The 22,839-nt window shown below is 35.3% G+C and overlaps 1 protein-coding gene across 14 annotated transcripts in view; it reads right to left on the bottom strand.

Annotated features, from left to right (window-relative positions):
* TAOK3 (TAO kinase 3) overlaps positions 1–22,839 on the bottom strand; it is a 191,634-nt gene that overhangs the window by 63,457 nt on the left and 105,338 nt on the right. For 13 of the 14 annotated variants that reach the window (XM_044930154.2, XM_006074237.4, XM_044930150.2 and 10 more), the window contains 7 exons: positions 22,453–22,670; positions 13,616–13,687; positions 12,919–13,020; positions 9,723–9,768; positions 8,139–8,235; positions 5,572–5,685; positions 4,296–4,387 (listed from right to left, as the gene is read on the bottom strand). In XM_044930154.2, coding sequence (XP_044786089.1) covers positions 4,296–4,387; positions 5,572–5,685; positions 8,139–8,235; positions 9,723–9,768; positions 12,919–13,020; positions 13,616–13,687; positions 22,453–22,572 — 643 coding nt within the window. In that variant the 5' untranslated portion in view covers positions 22,573–22,670. Of the gene's footprint in view, positions 1–4,295; positions 4,388–5,571; positions 5,686–6,159; positions 6,735–8,138; positions 8,236–9,722; positions 9,769–12,918; positions 13,021–13,615; positions 13,688–22,452; positions 22,671–22,839 lie in introns of those variants that run through there. The other variant, XM_006074244.4, reaches the window with a different exon arrangement.

A 22,839-nucleotide genomic window follows, 5' to 3' on the forward strand; every position in this document is an offset into this window, starting at 1 on the left:
GGGATCTTATTAGGCAAATTTCATAGAGAGTTAAAATATCTTGAACAAAGTCATACAACTAAGAAATGGCAGAGCTGGCATTAGAACTCAGGTTTACCTGACAACAGAGCCTGGGTGCTCTTAGGCATAATGTGATACTATCATCTATCAATTTGAAGGAATAGCTGTTGTGGAGGATAAGACAATTTGAGAGAAAGTTACTCTGTTCTTTGATTCAGTAAGTTCAGTTCAGTCACTCAGTCATGTCCGACTCTTTGTGACCCCATGAACCGCAGCACGCCAGGCCTCTCTGTCCATCACCAACTCCCAGAGTCCACCCAAACCCATGTCCATTGAGTCAGTGATGCCATCCAACCACCTCATCCTCTGTCGTCCCCTTCTCCTCCTGCCCTCCATCTTTTCCAGAATCAGGGTCTTTTCCAATGAGTCAGCTCTTCGCATCAGGTGGCCAAAGTATTGGAGTTTCAGCTTCAACATCAGTCCTTCCATTGAACACCCAGGACTGATCTCCTTTAGGATGGACTGGTTGGATCTCCTTGCAGTCCAAGGGACTCTCAAGAGTCTTCTCCAACACCACAGTTCAAAAGCATCAATTCTTTGGCACTCAGCTTTCTTTATCGTCCAACTCTCACATCCATACATGATACTGGAAAAACCATAGCCTTGACTAGACGGACCTTTGTTGGCTGTAAATCACTTTATAAAAGGCAATAAAAGTCAGGTTGATATAGAGAGCATGTTGTTATATATATTTCAATTTAAAAAGGTAAAATCAGAAATTAAGCACATACAAGGGACTCTCAAGAGAGGAAATACCAAGGTATCTCCTGGAACCTGTACCTATTTTGCCAATATCCACTGCTGTTTGAAACTCCAGTCGTTATTACATCTACAGCGTATTAAAAAGCTGAGACATTACTTTGCCTACAAAGGCCTGAATAGTCAAAGCTATGGTTTTTCCACTTGTCATATACAGATGTGAGAGCTGGATGATAAAAAAGGCTGAGCGCCGAAAAACTGATATCTTCGAACTGTGGTGCTGGAGAAGACTCTCGAGAGTCCCTTGGATTGCAAGGAGATTCAACCTGTCAATTCTAAAGGAAATCAACCCTGAATATTCACTGGAAGGACTGATGCTGAAGCTCCAATACTTTGGCCACCTGACATGAAAAGCCAACTCATTGGAAAAGACCCTGATGCTGGGAAAGACTGAAGAAGGCAGGAGGAGAAGGGGATGACAGAGGATGAGATGGTTGGATGGCATCACCAACTCAATGGACAAGATTTGAGCAAACTCTGGGAGATGGTGACGAACAGGGAAGTCTGGCATGGTGCAGTCCACGGGGTCGCAAAGAGTCAGACATGATTGACTGACTGAACAACAACATATCTACATAGTATAAAAACTGATGTGATGATGATCTTGAATCATCATAAAAGGGTATGTGCCAAATCCATGTTATAGTTTAAATACATTTAGGTAAGAAAAAACTTGTTAAAACAATGGGTGGGCACTAATTAGCTGTAATGTTCAACTCAGGGGACATCCTTGTAAAGTGCTGTAAGTGAGGAGGTGCTACTATAGTTTCAGTGTTACAAGTAAAATTTTGATTCATTTTAGAATATAAATGACAAAATAGGAATAATCCTTTCTTCTAAAAAATAAGTAGATATAACTTCCTCTTCTATTCTCCAAAATTTACTATTCTGAAATGATATCTCTTACATCTATTAGTATATATGTATGCCCATAAACAACATATAAAGTTGCTTATAAAACTTTCATAATTGGTATCATACTGTATCTATACTCTTGTGACGTTTTTTGTTCATTCAGTGTTGTGATCTGAGATTTATCCATGATGACACATGTAGATCTAGTTCATCCTTAACTGTGATATAGTAATCCATAATTAATTTAGCCATTCTTAGGATAAGAATTTAGGTTGTTTCCACCTATTCTTGCTTCTACAAACAAGGTTGAAGCCTTCCACATTTTCTAGTGTACACGTATAAAATTTCTAAAGTGCATACTTATAAGTGTTGAGTCACTGACACTCATCATCCTTACCAGATGTTGCCAACTTGCTCTCCAACATGGTTATACCAATTTACACTCCTATCAATAGTGTTTGGGAGTTCCTGTTTCTTTAGCAGCTTCCCCTCTGACTTTAAAAAATTACACCAATCTGATAAATATGAAATGGTTTTACTTTGCATTTCACTGAATATTAATGAGATGGAGTATCTTCTGATGTTTGTTGTCCATTTATGCTTTCTTTTCAGTGCTAACTCCTTGATCATACTCATTGCCCATTTTTCTGCTGGCAGTTTGTTGTTTTCTTTTTAATAAAGAAATTTGGTAAAGAAATTTTGAGAGTTCTTCAGAAATTCAGGGCAAATACTCTGTTAGTTATGTTTCAACTACTTTCCATTAGTCTATACGTAAAGTAATGCTCAAAATTCTCCAAGCCAGGCTTCAGCAATACGTGAATCGTGAACTTCCAGATGTTCAAGATGGTTTTACAAAAGGCAGAGGGAAAAAAAAAAAAAAAAGACAGAGGAACCAGAGATCAAATTGCCAACATCCGCTGGATCATCAAAAAAGCAAGCGAGTTCCAGAAAAACATCTATTTCCGCTTTATTGACTATGCCAAAGCCTTTGACTGTGTGGATCACAATAAACTGTGGAAAATTCTGAAAGAGATGGGAATACCAGACCCCCTGACCTGCCTCTTGAGAAACCTGTATGCAGGTCAGGAAGCAACAGTTAGAACTAGACATGGAACAACAGACTGGTTCCAAATAGGAAAAGAAGGACATCAAGGCTGTATAATGTCATCCTGCTTACTTAACTTATATGCAGAGTACATCATGAGAAATGCTGGGCTGGATGAAGCACAAGCTGGAATCAAGATTGCCGGGAGAAATATCAATAACCTCAGATATGCAGATGACACCACCCTTATGGCAGGAAGTGAAGAAGAACTAAAGAGCCTCTTGATGAAAGTGAAAGAGGAGAGTGAAAAAGTTGGCTTAAAGCTCAACATTCAGAAAACTAAGATCATGGCATCTGGTCCCATCACTTCATGGCAAATGGATGGGGAGACAGTGGAAACAGTGGCTGATTTTATTTTTTGGGGCTCCAAAATCACTGCAGATGGTGACTGCAGCCATGAAATTAAAAGATGCTTACTCCTTGGAAGGAAAGTTATGACCAACCTAGACAGCATATTAAAAAGCAGAGACATTACTTTGTCAAAAAGGTCTGTCTAGTCAAGGCTATGGTTTTTCCAGTATCATGTACGGATGTGAGAGTTAGACTATAAAGAAAGCTGAGCGCAGAAGAACTGATGCTTTTGAACTGTGGTGTTGGAGAAGACTCTTGAGAGTCCCTTGCACTGCAAAGAGATCCAACCAGTCCATCCTAAAGGAGATCAGTCCTGGGTGTTCAATGGAAGGACTGATGTTGAAGCTGAAACTTCAATAGTTTGGTCACCTGATATGAAGAACTGACTCATCTGAAAAGACCCTGATGCTGGGAAAGATTGAAGGCGGAGGAGAAGGGGACAAGAGGATGAGATGGTTAGATGGCATCACCGACTCAATGGACATGCGTTTGGGTAAACTCTGGGAGTTGGTGATGGACAGGGAGGCCTGATGGGCTGTGGTTCACGGGGTCGCAAAGAGTTGGACACAACTGAGCAACTGAACAGAACTGAACTGAATTTTTAATTTTTTTGTGTTTTATATAGCTTTATATTTTAGAGCATTAGGTTGGCCAAAAAGTTAGTTTGGGTTTTTCCATAAGATCTTATTGCTGGAGGTATTCCCTAATATGAAGTTTTATCTGGAACTGCTCTCTATGTAGGTGAGTTTTTAAGAGTCTGATCTTTGATAAGCCTGCTATTACTTTCCCAGAGTTCCCTTATATAAGCTGAAATGTAAATTAAGTAATGGATATTACTATGAAGGAAGAACATATGTCAACATTTGTGGTATGGAGAATGGATATTTTTCAAATATTAATACCAACTATTGTATATTTTTACACTGGTTAGCTGCCATATCTGCTCTAACTCTTTTACTTAAAACAATAACATGAAAATATAGCAGAGAGAAAAAGCAATCTTATGAGGTTATTATAACAAAGCATAGAAAAAATATAATAAATTCACACCACCTAGCACATATGTACCAGAAACTCATTAAATATTTAATAATAGCTGGATAAGTGAATTTGTAATTGTAATGAGTGATTCTCAAAAGTACAATGAAAACAGCTCTCTGCTCACCCATTTCAATGCAGGTGATCCCAAGTGACCAAATATCAACTTTCCCATCATACTGTCCTTCATCCATAGCTAAGATCACCTCTGGAGCCATCCTGCCAAATATAATTCACAAAACTCAAGTTGCAAATTAAAAATAAAATTCACTTACTAGATTCATATAAATAGCTGTTCTTGAGCATATTCTAAAGTTTTATCTGATAAAGTTATCATTTCTTTACACAAATAATTTGAAAAAACACTACTGAAAATACAAAAATATACCCAGTGATTTACATGAAACAATACATCATTTTCAACAGGGCTTTTACTATCCTTTGATCTTGGCTAAGCTACTTAACCTTTCTTTGTATCAGTTTCCTCATCTGTAATATGCAGACAATTTTATTAGCTACCTCAGAGATATTTGTAAAGGATTAATATGTATGAAACACTTAAACTACTTTAAACAATATGAAAAATATTTCATGCAAATAAAGCAATATATAATCAGATATTTCCAAGATGTTATAAGTTAAAAAACAAATAAACTGGATATAGTAATGGATATTATTTTGTTTGTCCATAATGGATTTTCATTAGGAGGGTAAGGGTTATATAGATTAAGATGATCTATTCTCTATTAGTGTGTGTAGGTAGTTGCATAGTATATGTTATTTGATGATGGTGGGAAAAATTTCAAATAGTAACTGATTTTTTTTAGTAGGCAAGTTAAGTTTCCAGGGGTGTAAGTCATTCCCCAAGGTACAGTGAAATTCCAATGTGTCTATGAAATAAAGGAAAGGTGTCTTGAATAGAGTGAGATGAAACTTTAAGTCAGAATGACAAGTGAGATAAAGTATCAGAGAATTCAACAGAAATAAGAACATGGATTTCTTTCATTGAAAGGTAAAATTTATGCTCATTGGCTAGAAAAGGCTAAAGAAATTAACTTGCTCTTGCCTAGGGACTCTGCCTGAAGAGAAAAGTTCAAAAGAAACTTCAAATGAAATATAAAACCTGAGCTTGGTCAGTGAGTTGATAATCCTACTCAGTTTACACACAGTGACATCAATCTTATTTGAACAATTTAAAGTCACTGGAAATTTTATACTCAGTCTAAGTATTTCTTTTTTGCTAGTGAAGTTTCTATCCTTCCTAATGAAATCTCATTTGAGGCACATGGTGAGACAGTGTTAAAAAAAAAAAAAAAAAGAACCAAACAAAACCAGTGCTATGAGCCCATCTTGGTTACACACACATATTGTAAAACTATGTTGTGTTTTCTAATTCCACATACCAGTAAGGTGTGCCCACGAAGGAGTTGGCAGGAGAAGCCATTGAAGCAGATCCAAAATCTGCTAGTTTCACCTGACCTGGCTCTGTTAGAAGAATGTTTCCTGCTTTAATATCCCTAAAGGAAAAAATAAGAGGGTTAGAAAATTACTTTTCAATTTTGATTATGGGATAGGTCAGAGCATGCAATTAATAAGACAAAAAATTTATTAAAAAAAAAAAAAAAAAACTTGCTCAGATAGCCAGAAGGGGATTTAGTAATTACTGCAAGTTATAAAGGGGACCAAATTCCTTGGTGTACTTACTGGTAGGTCATAGTAATTATTAAAAGATACAGCTTCCTTCAGAGGCGAGGAATGAAATGAGAAAAGAGGCAGACATGGCAGACAAGGTAACCTACTCAGTACCTACACTTACAAAAGCATATGAGTTGCTAAATTCAGTCATCAACAGTATTCTTCATGCTGGGAAAACTGGTGCCATTTGTAACACTTTTTTTCTTTTCTAAATTTCATGACATTTTTTGAGTCTAAACAAACCTTTATTGACTCTGAATTGACTACCTACCAATAAACCTCAACTACACACATACCTTTTCTTTCTTGCCTGTGACCCTTTCTCTCTGCCTTTAATTGTAACTGCAACTCTAAGGCATTTGAGGGTACATGTTATAGAGAAGGTGTTATTTTAAAAATAACACTGTACAGTAAAAAGAAGACCCTGAAAGATCAAAACAAACAAGGATTAGGGGTTAGGAAATTGCATTTCTATTGTATTATTACATCTCAACTAATTACTATTAAAGCTATTAGAAGTTTTATGCAACAAAAAGTTAAAAAAACATGATTTTAAAAAATTCAATCTCAAGTGGTTACTACTAAAGCTATTAGAAATTCTATGTGGCAAAAATTTTTAAAAATATGATTTAAAAAATTCAATCTTTAGTATGAAAATTTGGAATGAGAAGATGTGGATGTACTCTTTTATTATTTTTAAAAAAGGCATGAGGTGTAATGAGTACTAGGAACTAAGAATTATACATTGATGGGCAATGGAAAGATAAAGCAGAGGGAATGAGGAAAACTTATGTCAAGTTGAAAATAAAAGGTTCAAATGCTCCCAAAATAACTTTTCCAAAAATCTTCCCTTGAAAATTCAGTTTCTTTCCTCATGATGACATTAGGCATTGGCAGAGAGAACTAAAAAAAAAAGAAGCATTATTTAATTCTCATACAACAGAAAAATATCTTTTCTCTAACACTGACTTACTTGCCTTTTAAATCAAAACAATAAGAATCTGAATTTATTTTTAACTAAAGAGCATTCTTTAAAAGTTTTTTTGTCTTTTCAATTCCCTTTACATATTAAAAGATAAAGTGTAATATGGAACAAAACATTAATGTGTAAATTAAGGTAACAAAGGCACAAAAAACTGAACTGTGACTTTTATAAACAGAAACAAGCAAAACTGTCAGAAACAAGTTGACATTCAGTAATGGCACCTTATATACATTCATTTTAAAGTTGTCAAATCTTCAGAAATTATAGTCAAATTAATTTTGTCAATATTTATTAGCCATGGCTAGGGTCATTCTTCATCCTTACAAATAAGCCAAACTCATGGCAGGAATTTCAGTCTGTCTGTCTTGAGGGAGTTCTGTTTTGAAGTATGTACCAGTAACTGACAATGGCTACTCTAGGGGCATGAGAAAAGAAGCAAAAGGAGAACCTATGACTTAATAGTTTCATTTCTTCCTGGTAAATGTAAATTTTTTTCTTATGACTTTAAGCCATCTCAGATCCTTTATGCCTACCTCATATACCACTACTTGGCCACTATTCATTAAAGTAACAGTACTAGAAGTTCTTTACTGAGATAAGGAAAAACTGGTAATGACATCTTTGTTTAGAAATTAGTGCTGGGAAGTAGGTTGGAAAGAAGAGAGTGGGGCTGTGACCAAAAAAAAATGTAACTTAAGAGGGAAGCCTTGTGTTAGGCATTAGAAAATCCGAGTTTCAATCTTTATTACATAAATGCTAGGAAACTATGGGCTAATTATTTAAATTGCTCTAAGTCTCAGTTTCATCATCTGCTAAAGTGAAGATGATAATAACTTCCTATATATCTATATGGACTAAAGAAATGCAAAAAATTTTAAATTGATAGAATAGCATATATTCACACGAGACTGACTTGTTATTTGCAACAGGAAAAGAAGAACTCAGCTAGGAAATAAACATATGCAAGGAAAGCTAATTTTCTTTTCTTTTTTTTATTGACACAGTATCAAAATGTTGCTGGGCTTTTCAAATTTCGCTGCAGCATTAAGCCTGAAGAATAGTTACCTAGAGAACAGGGATGATATAAGACTTTATGGATATATGGGAGAGACGAAGAGTTAGGAACTAAATTCTGGCAACTTTACTCTTTACATTCAGAAGAGCAGCAATCTGTTTGCTTCCCATAAATCCTCAGGCACCCTAAAAATTTGAGCATGCACTAATTTTCAAGGTTCCTTGAACAGACAGTCCTGTAACTGAAATGAAAATGTAACTGGTCTCTAATCTTACCTATGAATCAATGCATGAGAATGCAGGTAGGCTAGCCCCTGCAAGGCACCGTGAGTAATGGCAGCGATCTCCATTTCCTGAAGTGGTTTCTTATGAACTGAGGAAGGAAAAAAAAAAAGCCCAGTGGATGATCAATTTCATTCCTATTTTTATTATCTTATATAGCAATACCAGATTGAATTATGTACTTTCTTAAATGACAATTTGGAAACACATTCACCTAAATACACAGAATATATATTTCCTATAGAATAGCAATAAATAATCAGATAACAGAAAACTCAAGCATAAAAACAAACTCCTTCAAAATAAAATAAAACAAAGCCTGATAGTCACTGTGCCGCTGTGCTGTGCTATGCTCAGTTGTGTCTGATTCTTTGCGACCTTATGGACTGTAGCCCTCCAAGCTCCTCTATCCATGGGATTCTCCAGGCAAGAATACTGGAGTGGGTTGCCATTTCTGTCTCCAGATATTCACTGTAAGTAACTGTTAATTTGCTTGTCAGTTGCAAGTCAAAACCACACTGATTCCAATGTGTGGAATTTGACCAGGTCCAAATTTACCAGTCCCGCTGACACTTTAAATGCCTAGAGTGTTTTCAGTTCAGTTCGGTTGCTCAGTCCTGTCCAACTTTCTGCAACTCCATGGACTGCAGCATGCCAGGCTTCCCTGTCCATCACCAACTCCTGGAGCTTGCTCAAACTCACGTCCATCCAGTCGGTGATGCCATCCAACCATCTCATCCTCTGTCGTCCCCTTCTCCTCCCGCCTTCCGTCTTTTCTAGCATCAGGGTCTTTTCTTCGCATCAGGTGGCCAAAGGATTGGCGTTCCAGCTTCAGCATCAGTCTTTCCATTGAATATTCAGGACTGATTTCCTTTAGGATGGACTGGTTGGATCTCCTTGCAGTCCAAGTAACTCTCAAGAGTCTTCTCCAACACCACAGTTCAAAAGCATTGATTCTTTGGCATTCAGCCTTCCTTATGATCCAACTCTCACATCCATACATGACTACTAGAGTGTTTTAGATTGCATTATTTTCCTCTGTCACAAGCCACGTATAAGTACTCCTTCTAACTACAAATTTTCATTATTGGTGAAAGCAGCTAATAAGCAATTTCTATTCAGAGATCAAGGATAATACAAGAAAGTCTTTTTAAAAAATGTAAAAATTTAACATAGTCTCTGGTTATAACAGTGTCCTGCAAAGGAGAACTAGGTCAGTCAAAAGATGTGATAGGGTTAAATATCAATATAATTTGATACCATCTGCCTATATTTCATATATACACATGAATTTGATGTTTCTGACTACACATACTACATGACATTACCCAAATATTTTAGTAGTATCTGCCGTGGATGGCCATGAACTAAAATACTGAGAGGGCTGCTAATCATTAATCATTACTCAGATATTATCAGTGACAGTGCAGAGATGGAGTCTGCATGGCTTATCCACGTAACCCTTAAGTCTAAGTGGCATTAGCCATTTAGTTTGCCCAAGGTGTGCTTTAGTATAGGAGCAGATAACATTCTGGTCAAGGTAAAAAGGAAAGAAGGGGAAAGTGCTTTTATCCTTACCTTCTAACAAATCAGAGGCTGAGCCTAAGCAATATTCCATCACCAACTGTAACAGATTGAAATAATAACCAGAAAAATTATTCTTATTAACCTAAGAATAAGAAATTGCTAATACCAATCAACTAACCAAGAACTAAGAATACTAAGAGAATAAATACTCTGATATACCTGAACCTGGATTAAATCTTGGTCATCTGGCACTAGTAATTGATTTTTATAACTTTTATCATCTGCTTTTGCTATTTTCTATTTGAAATTGGAATTAGTCTAAGACAATATGGGGATTGTACTCAAGGATTTAAGGTGGTTAGGTTACAGTATAACTTTAAATTTTGTAACATTAAAAAAAAGTGGTAACCAAATAGTGACCCAGTAAAATCTACACTAGGAATTACTAAGTAGAATAAGTCAAAAGCTATAAATTCTCTACTTTCACATTTTAAAAAATTCTAAACAAGAAAACACTAGAACCGCAATCTAAAAATGTAGCCTTCTATGCATCATTACATTGGCTTGAATCCCCAAGAGAGATGGGATGTTCAATGTATGTCTTAAAATATTTCTAGAATATTATTAAAATTAAAATAATATATTTTTTGGGGATTTGCAACCTTGGAAGACTTTTGAAAAGCAAAAATGAGAAAACTCTTTACTCTCATCTTAGATTATTTTATGCATCCCAGACTACTACTGATTTGTAACCAAGGTCAGAAGTGGAGTGTTCGGTGACCAATCTACACACACACACACAAGCATGCACACTCTTACAAATTATTATTTCTTAAAAACATAATATGTTTATTATGAAGTACAAATTTCCTATAATCACATAGACACAACTACTAATAACACAGTAATTCCTTTCATTTAAAAAAGTATATGTGAAAACACTTGTGTATTATTTACCCTGCATTACTGGAATATTTTAGAAGAATATGAGATACAATATTATATATTATATTATAATTATATGTCATAATATAATAAATAATTGTACATAATATAACAATATAATATATATCTCATATTCTTAATTATTCTAGTAGCAAGGTACACAATACATATTATATATCATAAATATATTATACATAATATATATAAATTTATATTATTAAATTTATTATATATTTATAGGTGTAATTAAATATATAGTGTATGAAAAAGATTCTATTTCTAGAATACTCTAAAATGTATGAGAAATTTAGAACCTTAAAGTTTAGAAACTTTATTATAGCTTTCTGCTTTATATTAAAAGTAAGGAGATTCAGAAATATTAATTTTATCTCTTATTGTGAAATGAAACAGTACACATAAGTGAATATTATAATGAACATTAGCCTTTTATGGGCTTCCCTGGTGGCTCAGCTGGGAAAGAATCTGCCTGCAATGCAGGAGACCTGGGTTCAATCCCTGGGTTGGGAAGATTCCTTGGTGAAGGGAATGGCTGCCCACTCCAGTATTCTGGCCTGGAGAATTCCATGGACAGTATAGTCCATGGGGTCACAAAGAGTTGGACATGACTGAGTGATTTTCTCTTTCAGCCTTTTATGTGTACTATTTTTCTTTTTTATTCTGCATTATTAAGGTATAATTGACAAACACTATTGTCTTCTTAGTTTTGATGGAAACATTTCTCATCTGTATTACTTACTTTTCTAAGTTATTTTTAATTAAAAATTTTTTTTTTAATTTTTTATTTTTTTGGTGGAGTTGTACAGCTTGTGAGATCTTCATTCCCCAACCAGGGATGGAACCTAGGCCCTCCGCAGTGAAAGCATGGAATTCTAACCACTGCGTCACCAGGGAATTCCCTCTACTTTCTTAAATTGTGTAAACTAATATGCACATATAACTTCCATAAACTGAGTATAAGGAAAATGAACATAGAATTTTAAAAATGAATGGAGTAAATGTTTATAGTTATGCTTCTATTTTTTAAATTACATGTTAACTCTGTATTTCTGTCCCAAATATTCTTTTTCCAATTACTACACAGCACAAGGGCACCTGAGCATGGCTAGATGTTTGACCCTGACATTTAACAGCTCTGGTTGTTCTGCTTTTAAATTATTAGGTCTGTTCTCTAAATTCCCTAACTTCTTCCATAAGGTCAAATTAGTTGTGCCTATTTGTATGCATGTCTCTGGCAGCTTAGTTCTATGAGTTCCTTCTAATTAGCCTAACAAATTCTTACAGACAGAGACTAAGTAACCAAACTTATTAGCACTCTATGTAATCAAAGAGTAAATAGGCTTCAAATAAAGAGCTCAGAGAATTTTCTGAAGTTCTGAAACATATGAGATTTAGCACTTGATTTTATAACAGTTACTCTGCCTGCTCAAAATCCCTTTCTTGACTCCTTTAAGATAGCTGAGATTGCCAGAGAACGGATTTCCACATAATGAGATACTCCTCTTAATTTCTTCTACTCAGGACAGATGCAGTGGCTCTGCATATCTTAAGAACTGCTTGAGCAGAAAGGTTTTATGTTTAACCTTTGCTAGTCTATCTGAGAACAAAAATTCCATTCCCTAGCTGGAGATCATGTATAGGAAAGCACTTGTACAGTGGTGAGTATTCAGTAAATGATATTGATATTGAATACTTTAAACTGGAATGTGCAATCCCATAAAATACAAAGTATAGCATTTTCTGGTTCTATACAATGTCTAATGTGTCAGATTAAAATCAGAAGCAAAATCATGTACAAATAAAAACATACCAAGAAGACAGAATGGAACAAAAGATGGTTTCATTTAATCGTAACCTAGCAAAAAAAATCCAGCAAAAAACCTTACACAGTGATAGTAATATCAAGCACAATTCCGAATTTGTGGGGAACTGGAGTAGGGGATGAGAAATGACAAAGATAAAAACTGTAGGATGAGAATAAAAGGCCTTTCTTCTTACTTTTGCAAATAAATCATTATAAAATGATGTTATTAACTTTCCACTATCTTTTCATTGAATGTTTAACAATATATTTCCTATAGACTCATAGATGTCATATTTAAACTTTAGAATGTATACCATATGACACACACTGGAGTAACAAATGTTAAATACTGAAAATGAAAATCAAATGGGACAGAAATGGGCTGATAATTTTATAAACCAAAGACATAATAGAAAAAAAAGGAAAACAAAAAAATTTTATAGGAAAAGATTAAAAGATAATAGAGGTCCTTTGACTTACCCAAGCAGTGTGCTCTTTCAAGTAACAACCTTTGTATTCAATGGTATTAGGATGTCTCAATTGTTGTAAAAATTTGACTTCCTTAAGAATATCTTGCCATTTCTATTGAAATCAAAAAGAAGTATCATGATTTTTTAACAGAAGACAGTGTTTTATTTTCAAGTATACATATATAACATTCTTTTCATTATTTTAAGTGGATAAAGAAAATGCTTAATACATGAAGAAGCTATTTAAACTTGTGCTACTTCTTGTTTTGGTACATGTAAATTAAATCAATCACCAAATACATTATAACAAATCCATTATACTAATCCTGCGGCTTCACAAGTGGTGCTAGTGGTAAAGGACCTGCCTGCCAATGTAGGAGATGTAAGAGACGTGGTTTGATCCCTGGGTCGGGAAGATCCCCTGTAGAAGGAAATGGCAACCCGCTTCAGCATTCTTGCCTGGAGAATCCCATGTACAGAGGAGCCTGGAGGACTATAGTCCATGGGGTCGCAAAGAGACATGACTGAAGTGACTGAGCATACTAAATTCATATTTTATTTCACAAAAGAGTTGACTGAGGTAGAATATTAGTAAATGTTTATTAAATTATACATAAGGGGAAAAATGCTCAGGAAACTTTGTTTCTACTGTCACTTTCATACTAACTTGCATATGTCAGTTTAGTGACACAATGTCTTTAACATACCTCATGTGCCTGTTTCCCACTATAGGACATTTTCTTAATTGCCACCACCTCATTGGTGTGAGCATTTGTGGCCTGTGTTAAGAGAATAGAGAAAAAAAGTTAAAAAGAATGAACGGTGTTTCAGCCAGTTTAATTTAAATATTTGACTTGACTTTTATAACATTTCACATTCATTCTCACAGCTTAAAGATGTTGCAACTTTTGACAGCCTAGACAGACCTTTCCAGCCCAGTTTAAGGCACAACTTCTCTTTATCCCCTTCCGAATACATGCAAAGGCTATAATGTAAAAATGGATTGTTGTTATTCAGTTGCTAAGTCATGTTTCATTCTTTGTGACCCCATAAACTGCAGCATGACAGGTTTCGCTGTCCTTCACTGTCTTCTGGAGTTTGCTCAAACTTATGTGGTGAGTTTGACTCAGTGATTGAATCAGTGATGCCATCCAACCATCTCATCCTCTGTCGTCCCCTTCTCCTCATACCCTCAATCTTTCCTAGCATCAGGGTCTTTTCCAAAGAGTCGGCTTTTTGTATCAGGTGGCCAAAGTACTGGAGCATCAGCAACAGTCCTCCTTCCAATGAATACTCAGGGTTGATTTTGGTTTAACAAAACATATCCAGTCAAAAAAAGTCATATTTCTAAAATATCCTTACAGGCTTCACCATGTAGAATGTCTACCACTGGAGAAACAGTTAATTAAATATGGTAGAGTCATGTAATGAAATAAACATTAAAAGAATGATGTGATCAGGACTACCCCGGCAGTGGTTAAGACTCCACGCTCTCACTGCAGGGATCATGGGTTCGACCCTGGTTGGGGACCTAAGATGCTGCAGGAAGGGCTGTACAGCCAAAAAAAGAAATGCTAAAAAAAAAAAATGAGGTAATCAATATGTATATGTGATAACAGTAAAAACTAAGATGATCACTGGGCTCTGCATCAGTGTTATACCCTTGATGTTCAATATGATCTTATTTTTGCAAAACTGTAATAATGAGTATATGTGTAGAATAAATTATGAAAGAATTTATACTGAGATACTTATCAGTGATAATCTCGGGATTATATAATATATTATTATTTATTATAATAATTATTAATAATTATATTATTATTGTTCTTATTATTATCTAATAGAACTTTCTGTGATGATGGAAATGTTCTATATCTACATCTACATAGTAGATGTATATAGTATATAGTAGGATGTCAAATGTGGCTCTTGTGACTGAGAAAGTGGATTTTTAATTTTAATTAACTTAAAATTTAAATAGTGGTTAAAGTATTAAACAGTGAAGCAAAGGGTAACATTAAACTTAAGAGGGGCTTTGACTTTCAAAGATACTTATACTTTATAATAAGAAGGTATTATATAAATATATATACATATTTAACTGTACATGTGTATATTCATTTATAAACGTTGCCTTGTCTCATAATTATCTGTATGTATCTTCTCCATGGGGCTTTCCTGGTGGCTCAGTCACAAAGAATCTGCCTGTCAATGCAGGAGACGCAGGTTTGATCCCTGGGTCGGGAAGATCCCCTAAAGAAGGAAATGGAAACCCACTCCAGTATTCTTGCCTGGGAAATCTCATGGACAGTGAGAAATCCATGGAAATCCATGAAATCCATGGAAATCTCATGGAGCCTGGCAGGCTACAGACCACAGAGTTGCAAAATGAGTCAGACATGACTGAGTGACTAAAAACAACAATCTTCTCCAAAATGAAAACATAACAGTTCATTGAAAGCACGCATGACGACCAGAAATACCTCAGGTAATAATCTTTCCCTCCAAATTCACTTAAGAAATTAAAAACTAAGCAATTTTCTAAAAATTTTCAGAAAAATATAAACACAAGACATTAAAGATTATCTAATCTTAGCCTTCTTTATTAACAGGGTTCCACATCAATGTCATATCCTTGATGTTAAGTAAGCTGTTTTAGTTCTGTGATATTATTATTGTGGACTAATAAAGCTATAGCAGTGTTTCTGAAGTAAAAGATTGGAATTCACTCTCTGGTAAAACAAGGTCACCCATTTTAGAGAAAAATCCCTAATCAGTTTCTTATATACAATTAGAAAAGCTCCTCAGATACAGCAATGGTTTCTTTCTAATTAAAAAAAAATAATTTCAACAATAAATAATAATGGTATAAAAAGAATTTGACCCCAGAGTCTTATTCCAAAATGCAGGGAAAATGGAAACTTACTAAATATTTTTTGTACAAGCACTCAGGTAAAAGTATCCTATTATAAAAACAAGGTCTCCACTAGTTACAGTTTTAAATTGGCAGGACTGTGTAAAGGCATTTTTTAGTATTTTATTCATTTAGAAGGTACAGATTGACTTTTGTTAAAAGTAAAAACCTCTCACATTTTGCTGGTTTTTAAAATGCAATATTAAGACTATGCTTGTGTAACAACAAAGAAAAGTTGGTGTAAATCCAGTAATACAAAGCAGTTAGAGGGACTGTATCTGTGAAGCAGGTATTTGGGGTATGAATCTATGTACTATGCAGCTTAAGGAGCCTGGGAAAGGCTTAGAAAATGCTAAAACAATGCTGAATTTTAACTTATAGTAAGGGTTTTTAACAAACAAATCCTTATACTTTATAGAAAGAAAAAAAAAGGTCCACACAAATGGAATCCAATAGTATTATCTAATTGCAATATTATTAAGGTTATTTATTATCAACACTTATTTGGAACAAGAGAAACGAAAAAAGAATCACCTTATAATAAAAATGTATTTCTTCACATTTACAGAGTTATCATCACTTAGAACTTGATATGTATACTTGTTTACAGAACCTATTGGCTAGGCAAAGACTTGCAATTTGAAAAACATTTCCATTTATCTATAGATGGGAAATTTTTAATGCATTTTACACTAGTTAAAATTCAGAACTGAAACTTAAAAAAAAAGAAATCAATGTTTTAGTATAGAGAAAGGAAACTATCAATGGGATTTCAGCTTTCCAATGCATCATATTGCTTTATGAATGATTCAGTTCAGTCTCTCAGTTGTGTCTGACTCTCCGCGACCCCATGAACCCCAGCACGCCAGGCCTCTCTGTCCATCACTAACTCCCGGAGTCCACCCAAACCCATGTCCATTGTGTCAGTCATGCCATCCAACCATCTCATCCTCTGTTGGCCTCTTCTCTTCCTGCCCTGGCCTCTTCTCTTCCTGCCCTCAATCTTTCCCAGTGTTAGGGTCTTTTCAAATGAGTCAGCCCTTCGCATCAGGTAGCCAAAATATTGGAGTTTCAGCTTCAACATCAGTCCTTCCAATGAATACCCAGGACTGATCTCCTTTAGGATGGACTGGTTGGATCTCCTTGCAGTGCAAGGGACTCTCAAGAGTCTTCTCCAACACCACAGTTCAAAAGCATCAATTCTTCGGCACTCAGCTTTCTTTATAGTCCAACTCTCACATCCATACACGACCACTAGAAAAACCATAGCCTTGACTAGACGGACCTTTTTGACAAAGTAATGTCTCTGCTTTTTAATATGCTGTCTAGATTGGTCATCACTTTCCTTCCAAGGAGTAAGTGTCTTTTAATGTCATGGCTGCAATCACCATCTGCAGTGATTTTGGAGCCCAAAAAAATAAAGTCTGACACTGTTTCCCCATCTATTTGCCATGAAGTGAGGGGACCAGATGCCATGATCTTAGTTTTCTGAATGTTGAGCTTTAAGCCAACTTTTTCACTTTCCTCTTTCACTTTCATCAAGAGGCTTTTTAGTTTCTCTTCACTTTCTGCCATAAGGGTGGTGTCATCTGCATATCTGGGGTTATTGATGTTTCTCCCGGCAATCTTGATTCCAGCTTGTTCTTCATCCAGCCCAGCGTTTCTCATACTGTAATCTGCATATAAGTTAAATAAGCAGGGTGACAATATACAGCCTTGACATAGTCCTTTTCCTATTTGGAACCAGTCTGTTGTTCCATGTCCAGTTCTAACTGTTGCTTCCTGACCTGCATACAGGTTTCTCAAGAGGCAGGTCAGGTGGTCTGGTATTCCCATCTCTTTCAGGATTTTCCAGTTTATTGTGATCCACACAGTCAAAGGCTTTGGCATAGTCAATAAAGCAGAAACAGATATTTTTCTGGAACTCTCTTGCTTTTTCGATGATCCAGCGGATGTTGGCAATTTGATCTCTGGCTCCTCTGCCTTTTCTAAAACCAGCTTGAACATCTGGAAGTTCACGGTTCACGTATTGCTGAAGCCTGGCTTGGAGAATTTTGAGCATTACTTTATTAGCGTGTGAGATGAGTGCAGTTGTGCGGTAGTTTGGGCATTCTTTGGCATTGCCTTTCTTTGGGATTGGAATGAAAACTGACCTTTTCCAGTCCTGGGGCCACTGCTGAGTTTTCCAAATTTGCTGACACACTGAGTGTAGCACTTTCACAGCATCATCTTTCAGGATTTGAAATAGCTCAACTGGAACTCCATCACTTCCACTAGCTTTGTTCATAGTGATGCTTCCTAAGGCCCACCTGACTTCACATTCCAGGATGTCCGGTTCTAGGAGAGTGTGAGTGATCACACCTTCACGATTATCTGGGTCATGAAGATCTTTTTTGTACAGTTCTTCTGTGTATTCTTGCCACCTCTTCTTAATACATTCTGCTTCTGTTAGGTCCATACCTGTCCTTTGTTGAGCCCATCATTGCATGAAATATGAATGATTACAACTTCCAAACATTTCAAGTTTAATTCTTGAAACTTATATTCATTATTACTTCCAGCTGTCTCAATGGTCTCAGTAATGTTAAACAAGATCACTGATTCAAAATATATTTATTGTGAACTTACTACATATGTGCTTCTAATATTTTCATAACCATTTCCAGCTACATTTAGACTATTGTCAACTCTTTGCTAGTTTATGGAGAAATATAAGAATTAAAACATAAGCGTTTTCTTTTGCCCTAGTTATTAAGCCTCAACTAAAACTAAAAGGCATTTATACCCAGAAAAACAAAACTAAATGATCTGCTTTAGGTAGATTATGGATGATATACTGAATTCAACAAGGCAACACTAGAACCCTAGAAACTTTATAACTGTCTTTAAGTGAATACAAAAATGAACACGTTCTGCCCTTATTTTCCTTTAATACAGAGTTTTTCATTATTTCATTTTTACTGCTACTAAATTCTAAATTACTTATGTAAATCCAAATACACAGAGATATTTCATCAATAGTTTCAATTTTCTCTGAAAATAATATATATTCTTAACTGATTGATTCTATAAGAGCAGTGCCAGCATACAATTCACTTTTAACATATTCCCTGGCATCATTCTGTGTAAAAGTTATAAACTACAAAAAACCTAACAGAATTATAGTGCTGAGGTATAAAAATTTTGAAAATGTTGGTTGCTAGACTCTGGTCTTTACAACTTGCTAATATAACTCTGCCACAAGAAAAGTACTAATAAGCAGTGGCAAATTCTGAATTCTTCATAATTCAAGTATTTATTAGGTGTTTAAAATTTGGCAGCTATTGGGCTAAATGTTAGATATAGAATTGTGAGTAAGTATGCCAAGTACCTCCCTCTCTTCTAGTAGCATAGACAGCAACAAAAATAAAATCATAATTAGTATAGATCCTATGATGGATGATTAAAAGAAAACGTTTATGTATTAACTAGAGCAATGAGAATAAGAGGGAATATAGAGCAAACCAGTGAATCCTAAAGGAAATCAACTCTGAATATTCATTGGAGGACTGACGCTGAAGCTGAAGCTCCAATACTTTGGCCACCTGATGGAAAGACCCAACTAACTGGAAAAGACCTTGATGCTGGGAAAGACAGAAGGCAAGAAGAGAAGGGGGTGGCAGAGGATGAGACAGTTAGATAGCATCACTGACTCAATGAACATGAATTTGAGCAAACTCCTGGAGATAGTGGAGGAGAGAGGAGTCTGTCATGCCGCAGCCCATGGGGTCACAAAAGAGTTGGACACGACTTAGTGACTGAAGAACAACAATAGCTCAGGTATAGAGGGATCACCTCATAAAGGACCTTAGAGGCTGAATGCAGTAAGGAATTTGAACTTAACCTAAGGACAGAGGAGGAGATCCCCTGAAGACTTTATAGAGAAAAGGTGATGTGATCATATTAACATGTTTCTGCTCCCCAACAAACTTCAAGCTCTCTGTGGTGTGGCCAAAAGACTGGAAAGAGACCAGAATGGATGTACAGATACCAGTTTTGAGGTTACAACAGTTGTAAGAGATGATAGTCTTCTCGGTTATAATGGTATGAGTGACAAGAGGAAGAATCTATTAATAGGGAGGAGCAACATGGACTGGCACAGGAGAAAATCCATTTTATGCCTATGAGACCACTGTAGATAGAAGGTTAAAGCTTTTTAAAGTTTTATAGTAAAGTATCAGTTAATTTCCCTTTAATCTGTTTTTTTTTTTTAATGTGCCTTATGGGTTTATATGGGGCTGCACTATATACTTTTGTATACAGGCAATATATAGTTAATGATTACATTTCAGTATCAAAGCCATCCAGGTATCTTTGTGATTTCTCTAGTCTATCATTATCAACAACACATTTTTCAATACATCTTGTTACTCAGAACATCTAGCAATTTAAAACTCAAGAATTGCTTATTTCTGGATTTTTCCATTTAGTATTTTTGGACTGAGGGTGACCACTGATAACTGAAACTGTGGATAAGAGGAACTAGTGTACTCTAGCTAATCAGACAGGACTTAGTCCAAAAAGTACTGGGTTTTCTATAGCAAAGTAGGTCTCATTTAACTCCTAACACAAACAGCCTGTTAGTAAGTTTCAAATCATTCTTGGTTTACTGTATTTATTCTAAAAGAGAACTTTGAGAAGGGTCTGGCTGCTTTTTAAATCTGAAGAGTCAAACAAGAGATTGGAACCACTCTCTTTCTTTAACCAAGGGAGATTCTGAGATAATGAATTAGTCATAAAGTAATAGAAGGACAGTAAGAAAGATGACTGGCTGAAGAAAGTATCTCTAAGCAAAACAAACAGGTCACAACCAAATGTATACAGAATGCTTCCATGTTAAAAAGTTCAAAATGAGGCAAAACCAAATTACATTATTAGGGGGTGGAGAAGTAAGTGGGTTATATATAAAGACAAGGAAGTCATCGTAACAAAATTCAGCATAGTGTATTCTTCTAACCAAAAAGGGGCTTTTGGGTGTTGGCAATATTTTATTTCTCAGCATGGCTGGTGGTTACAAAGGGATTTACCTTTTAATTATTCTTTAAATTATATATTAAAATATATGTGTGTATGTATTATGTACACTCTGTATATATGATATAATTGTAATTTTAAGAATCCTTTTTAAAAATGGTGTCTCAGTGAATGAGAAAGATAGGACTTTGATTGGCCTGTAAATACTACTCTAACCTCAAAGATTAACATGAGTGTATTAAGTAGAAAATTAGCACTCTTTTCAGCCCTGGAAGGTAGTACTTAATGATAAAATGTACTTGAGTGGGAGCCAAGTATTAGATGAGGGAAGAGGAGTGGTGGTAGTGCTGAGTATAGACATGAAGGAATGAGAGAGCACTCAGAGAAAACTCGGGCTTAAGATTTGGCTAGAAACAAAAGGATGAGCTCAAGATGCAATTAATATAATCGCGTTTGGAAGGACAACTAAAGATAAGCCCTATCTAGATGGAAGGACATAATGGACCACTTAAAAAAAAGTCAAATACTATTTAAGAAAAAAAAATGTGATAACAGGTTTAGAAGAGAAATAGGTAATAAGTCATACTTAAATATTACTTGCTTTAATGAACTAGTACTCTTAAGGAAGTATGTGTTAATTTGATGATGCAAACTTCTACAGTTATTGAAATAAAGCAGTACATTTTTTATGAAATGAACTTTAGGTGAATGAGGTATGTTAACACTTAGCTGATCATTTCTCACTCTTCTCATCAGAAGCTAAAGTCTTGGAATTCAAATTGACTCTATGGAGCTAGGCCAAGTACCCCTTAACCTAAGATACTGGGTTAACATGATTGCTACTAAAAATCTGTCAGTCCATCTAAGTGGTTGCCCATTTGGCCATCCACCCATCTATCCATCATTTACTGATGTCATTTACATCCTACTACTCAGACATTATACTAGTTACTGGGGATATAGCAATGAACAAGTAGATATAACTCTTGTCCTTATGAAGCTTATTATTTAGTGAGACATAGAGGAATCAAAAAAATTCACACATAATTATACAATTGTAACTGTGACAAATGCAACAAAGTGGGCTAAGCACAGGGGGCTATGAAACCATAAACAAAGTCTTAATTCAGTGATGCAGGGTTGAACAGAAATGGCTTTCTTGTGGATTTAACACCTGAGCTGATATCTGTAGGAAAAACGAGAGTTAGACAGGAATGTAGAATGTAGAATGTAACGAAAGTTAGACAGGAATGTAGAATGTAGAATGTAGACAGGAATGTAGAATGTAGAATTCTTGGTAGGAGGAATAGCATATATAAATGCCCTGAGGCAGAAAAGAACATGGCATGTAAGGAAAATGTACAGGGTTCAAATTCAAGCTTATAATGTTTTGGCCTCACTTTGAGAGCAGAGTCATTTGATATAGATACCACTGACTTGAATAAGGCCTAGAATTCTAGGACTGGCTTTTCATTAAAGACTATTTGCCTGGACTGTAGACATCATTTAATTTGTAGAATAAACATTAAAAACATGTGCATTTTACAAGTAATAGTTGGAATGTATAGAAATCAAACTTTCATAATTTGATCCAAACAATTTTTAATCACTTACAAAATAAACTGCTCCAAAACTTCCATGTCCGATTTCATGTAAACCAATAAAAAGTTCTTCAGGATCATCTTTATAGAACAGATCAGCAATCTCTGGGTCTCGTGGCACGCCTTTCCGCATGATGACCAATATGTGCAAGCACTTTGCTTTTGAAATCCCAATCAGCTTTCTCTCTCATTGACAAATATTTGAGGGGGGAGGGTGTAAAATTTCAGTACCTGTAGGAAAATAAGGTTTGACGTTAGATTATACATTTTGTTTGGTGGCAATTACATATTAAATTCATATTAATTAAATTCATAAATTAATTCATATTAAAAAGCATCTTGGTCTTATAAATTATAATAAAAAGACAGGTAATCCAAAAGAAAAATGGGCAATGGATCT

Source organism: Bubalus bubalis, chromosome 17 (genome assembly GCF_019923935.1).
Source record: "Bubalus bubalis isolate 160015118507 breed Murrah chromosome 17, NDDB_SH_1, whole genome shotgun sequence".
In the NCBI taxonomy this organism is placed as follows: Eukaryota; Metazoa; Chordata; class Mammalia; order Artiodactyla; family Bovidae; genus Bubalus; species Bubalus bubalis.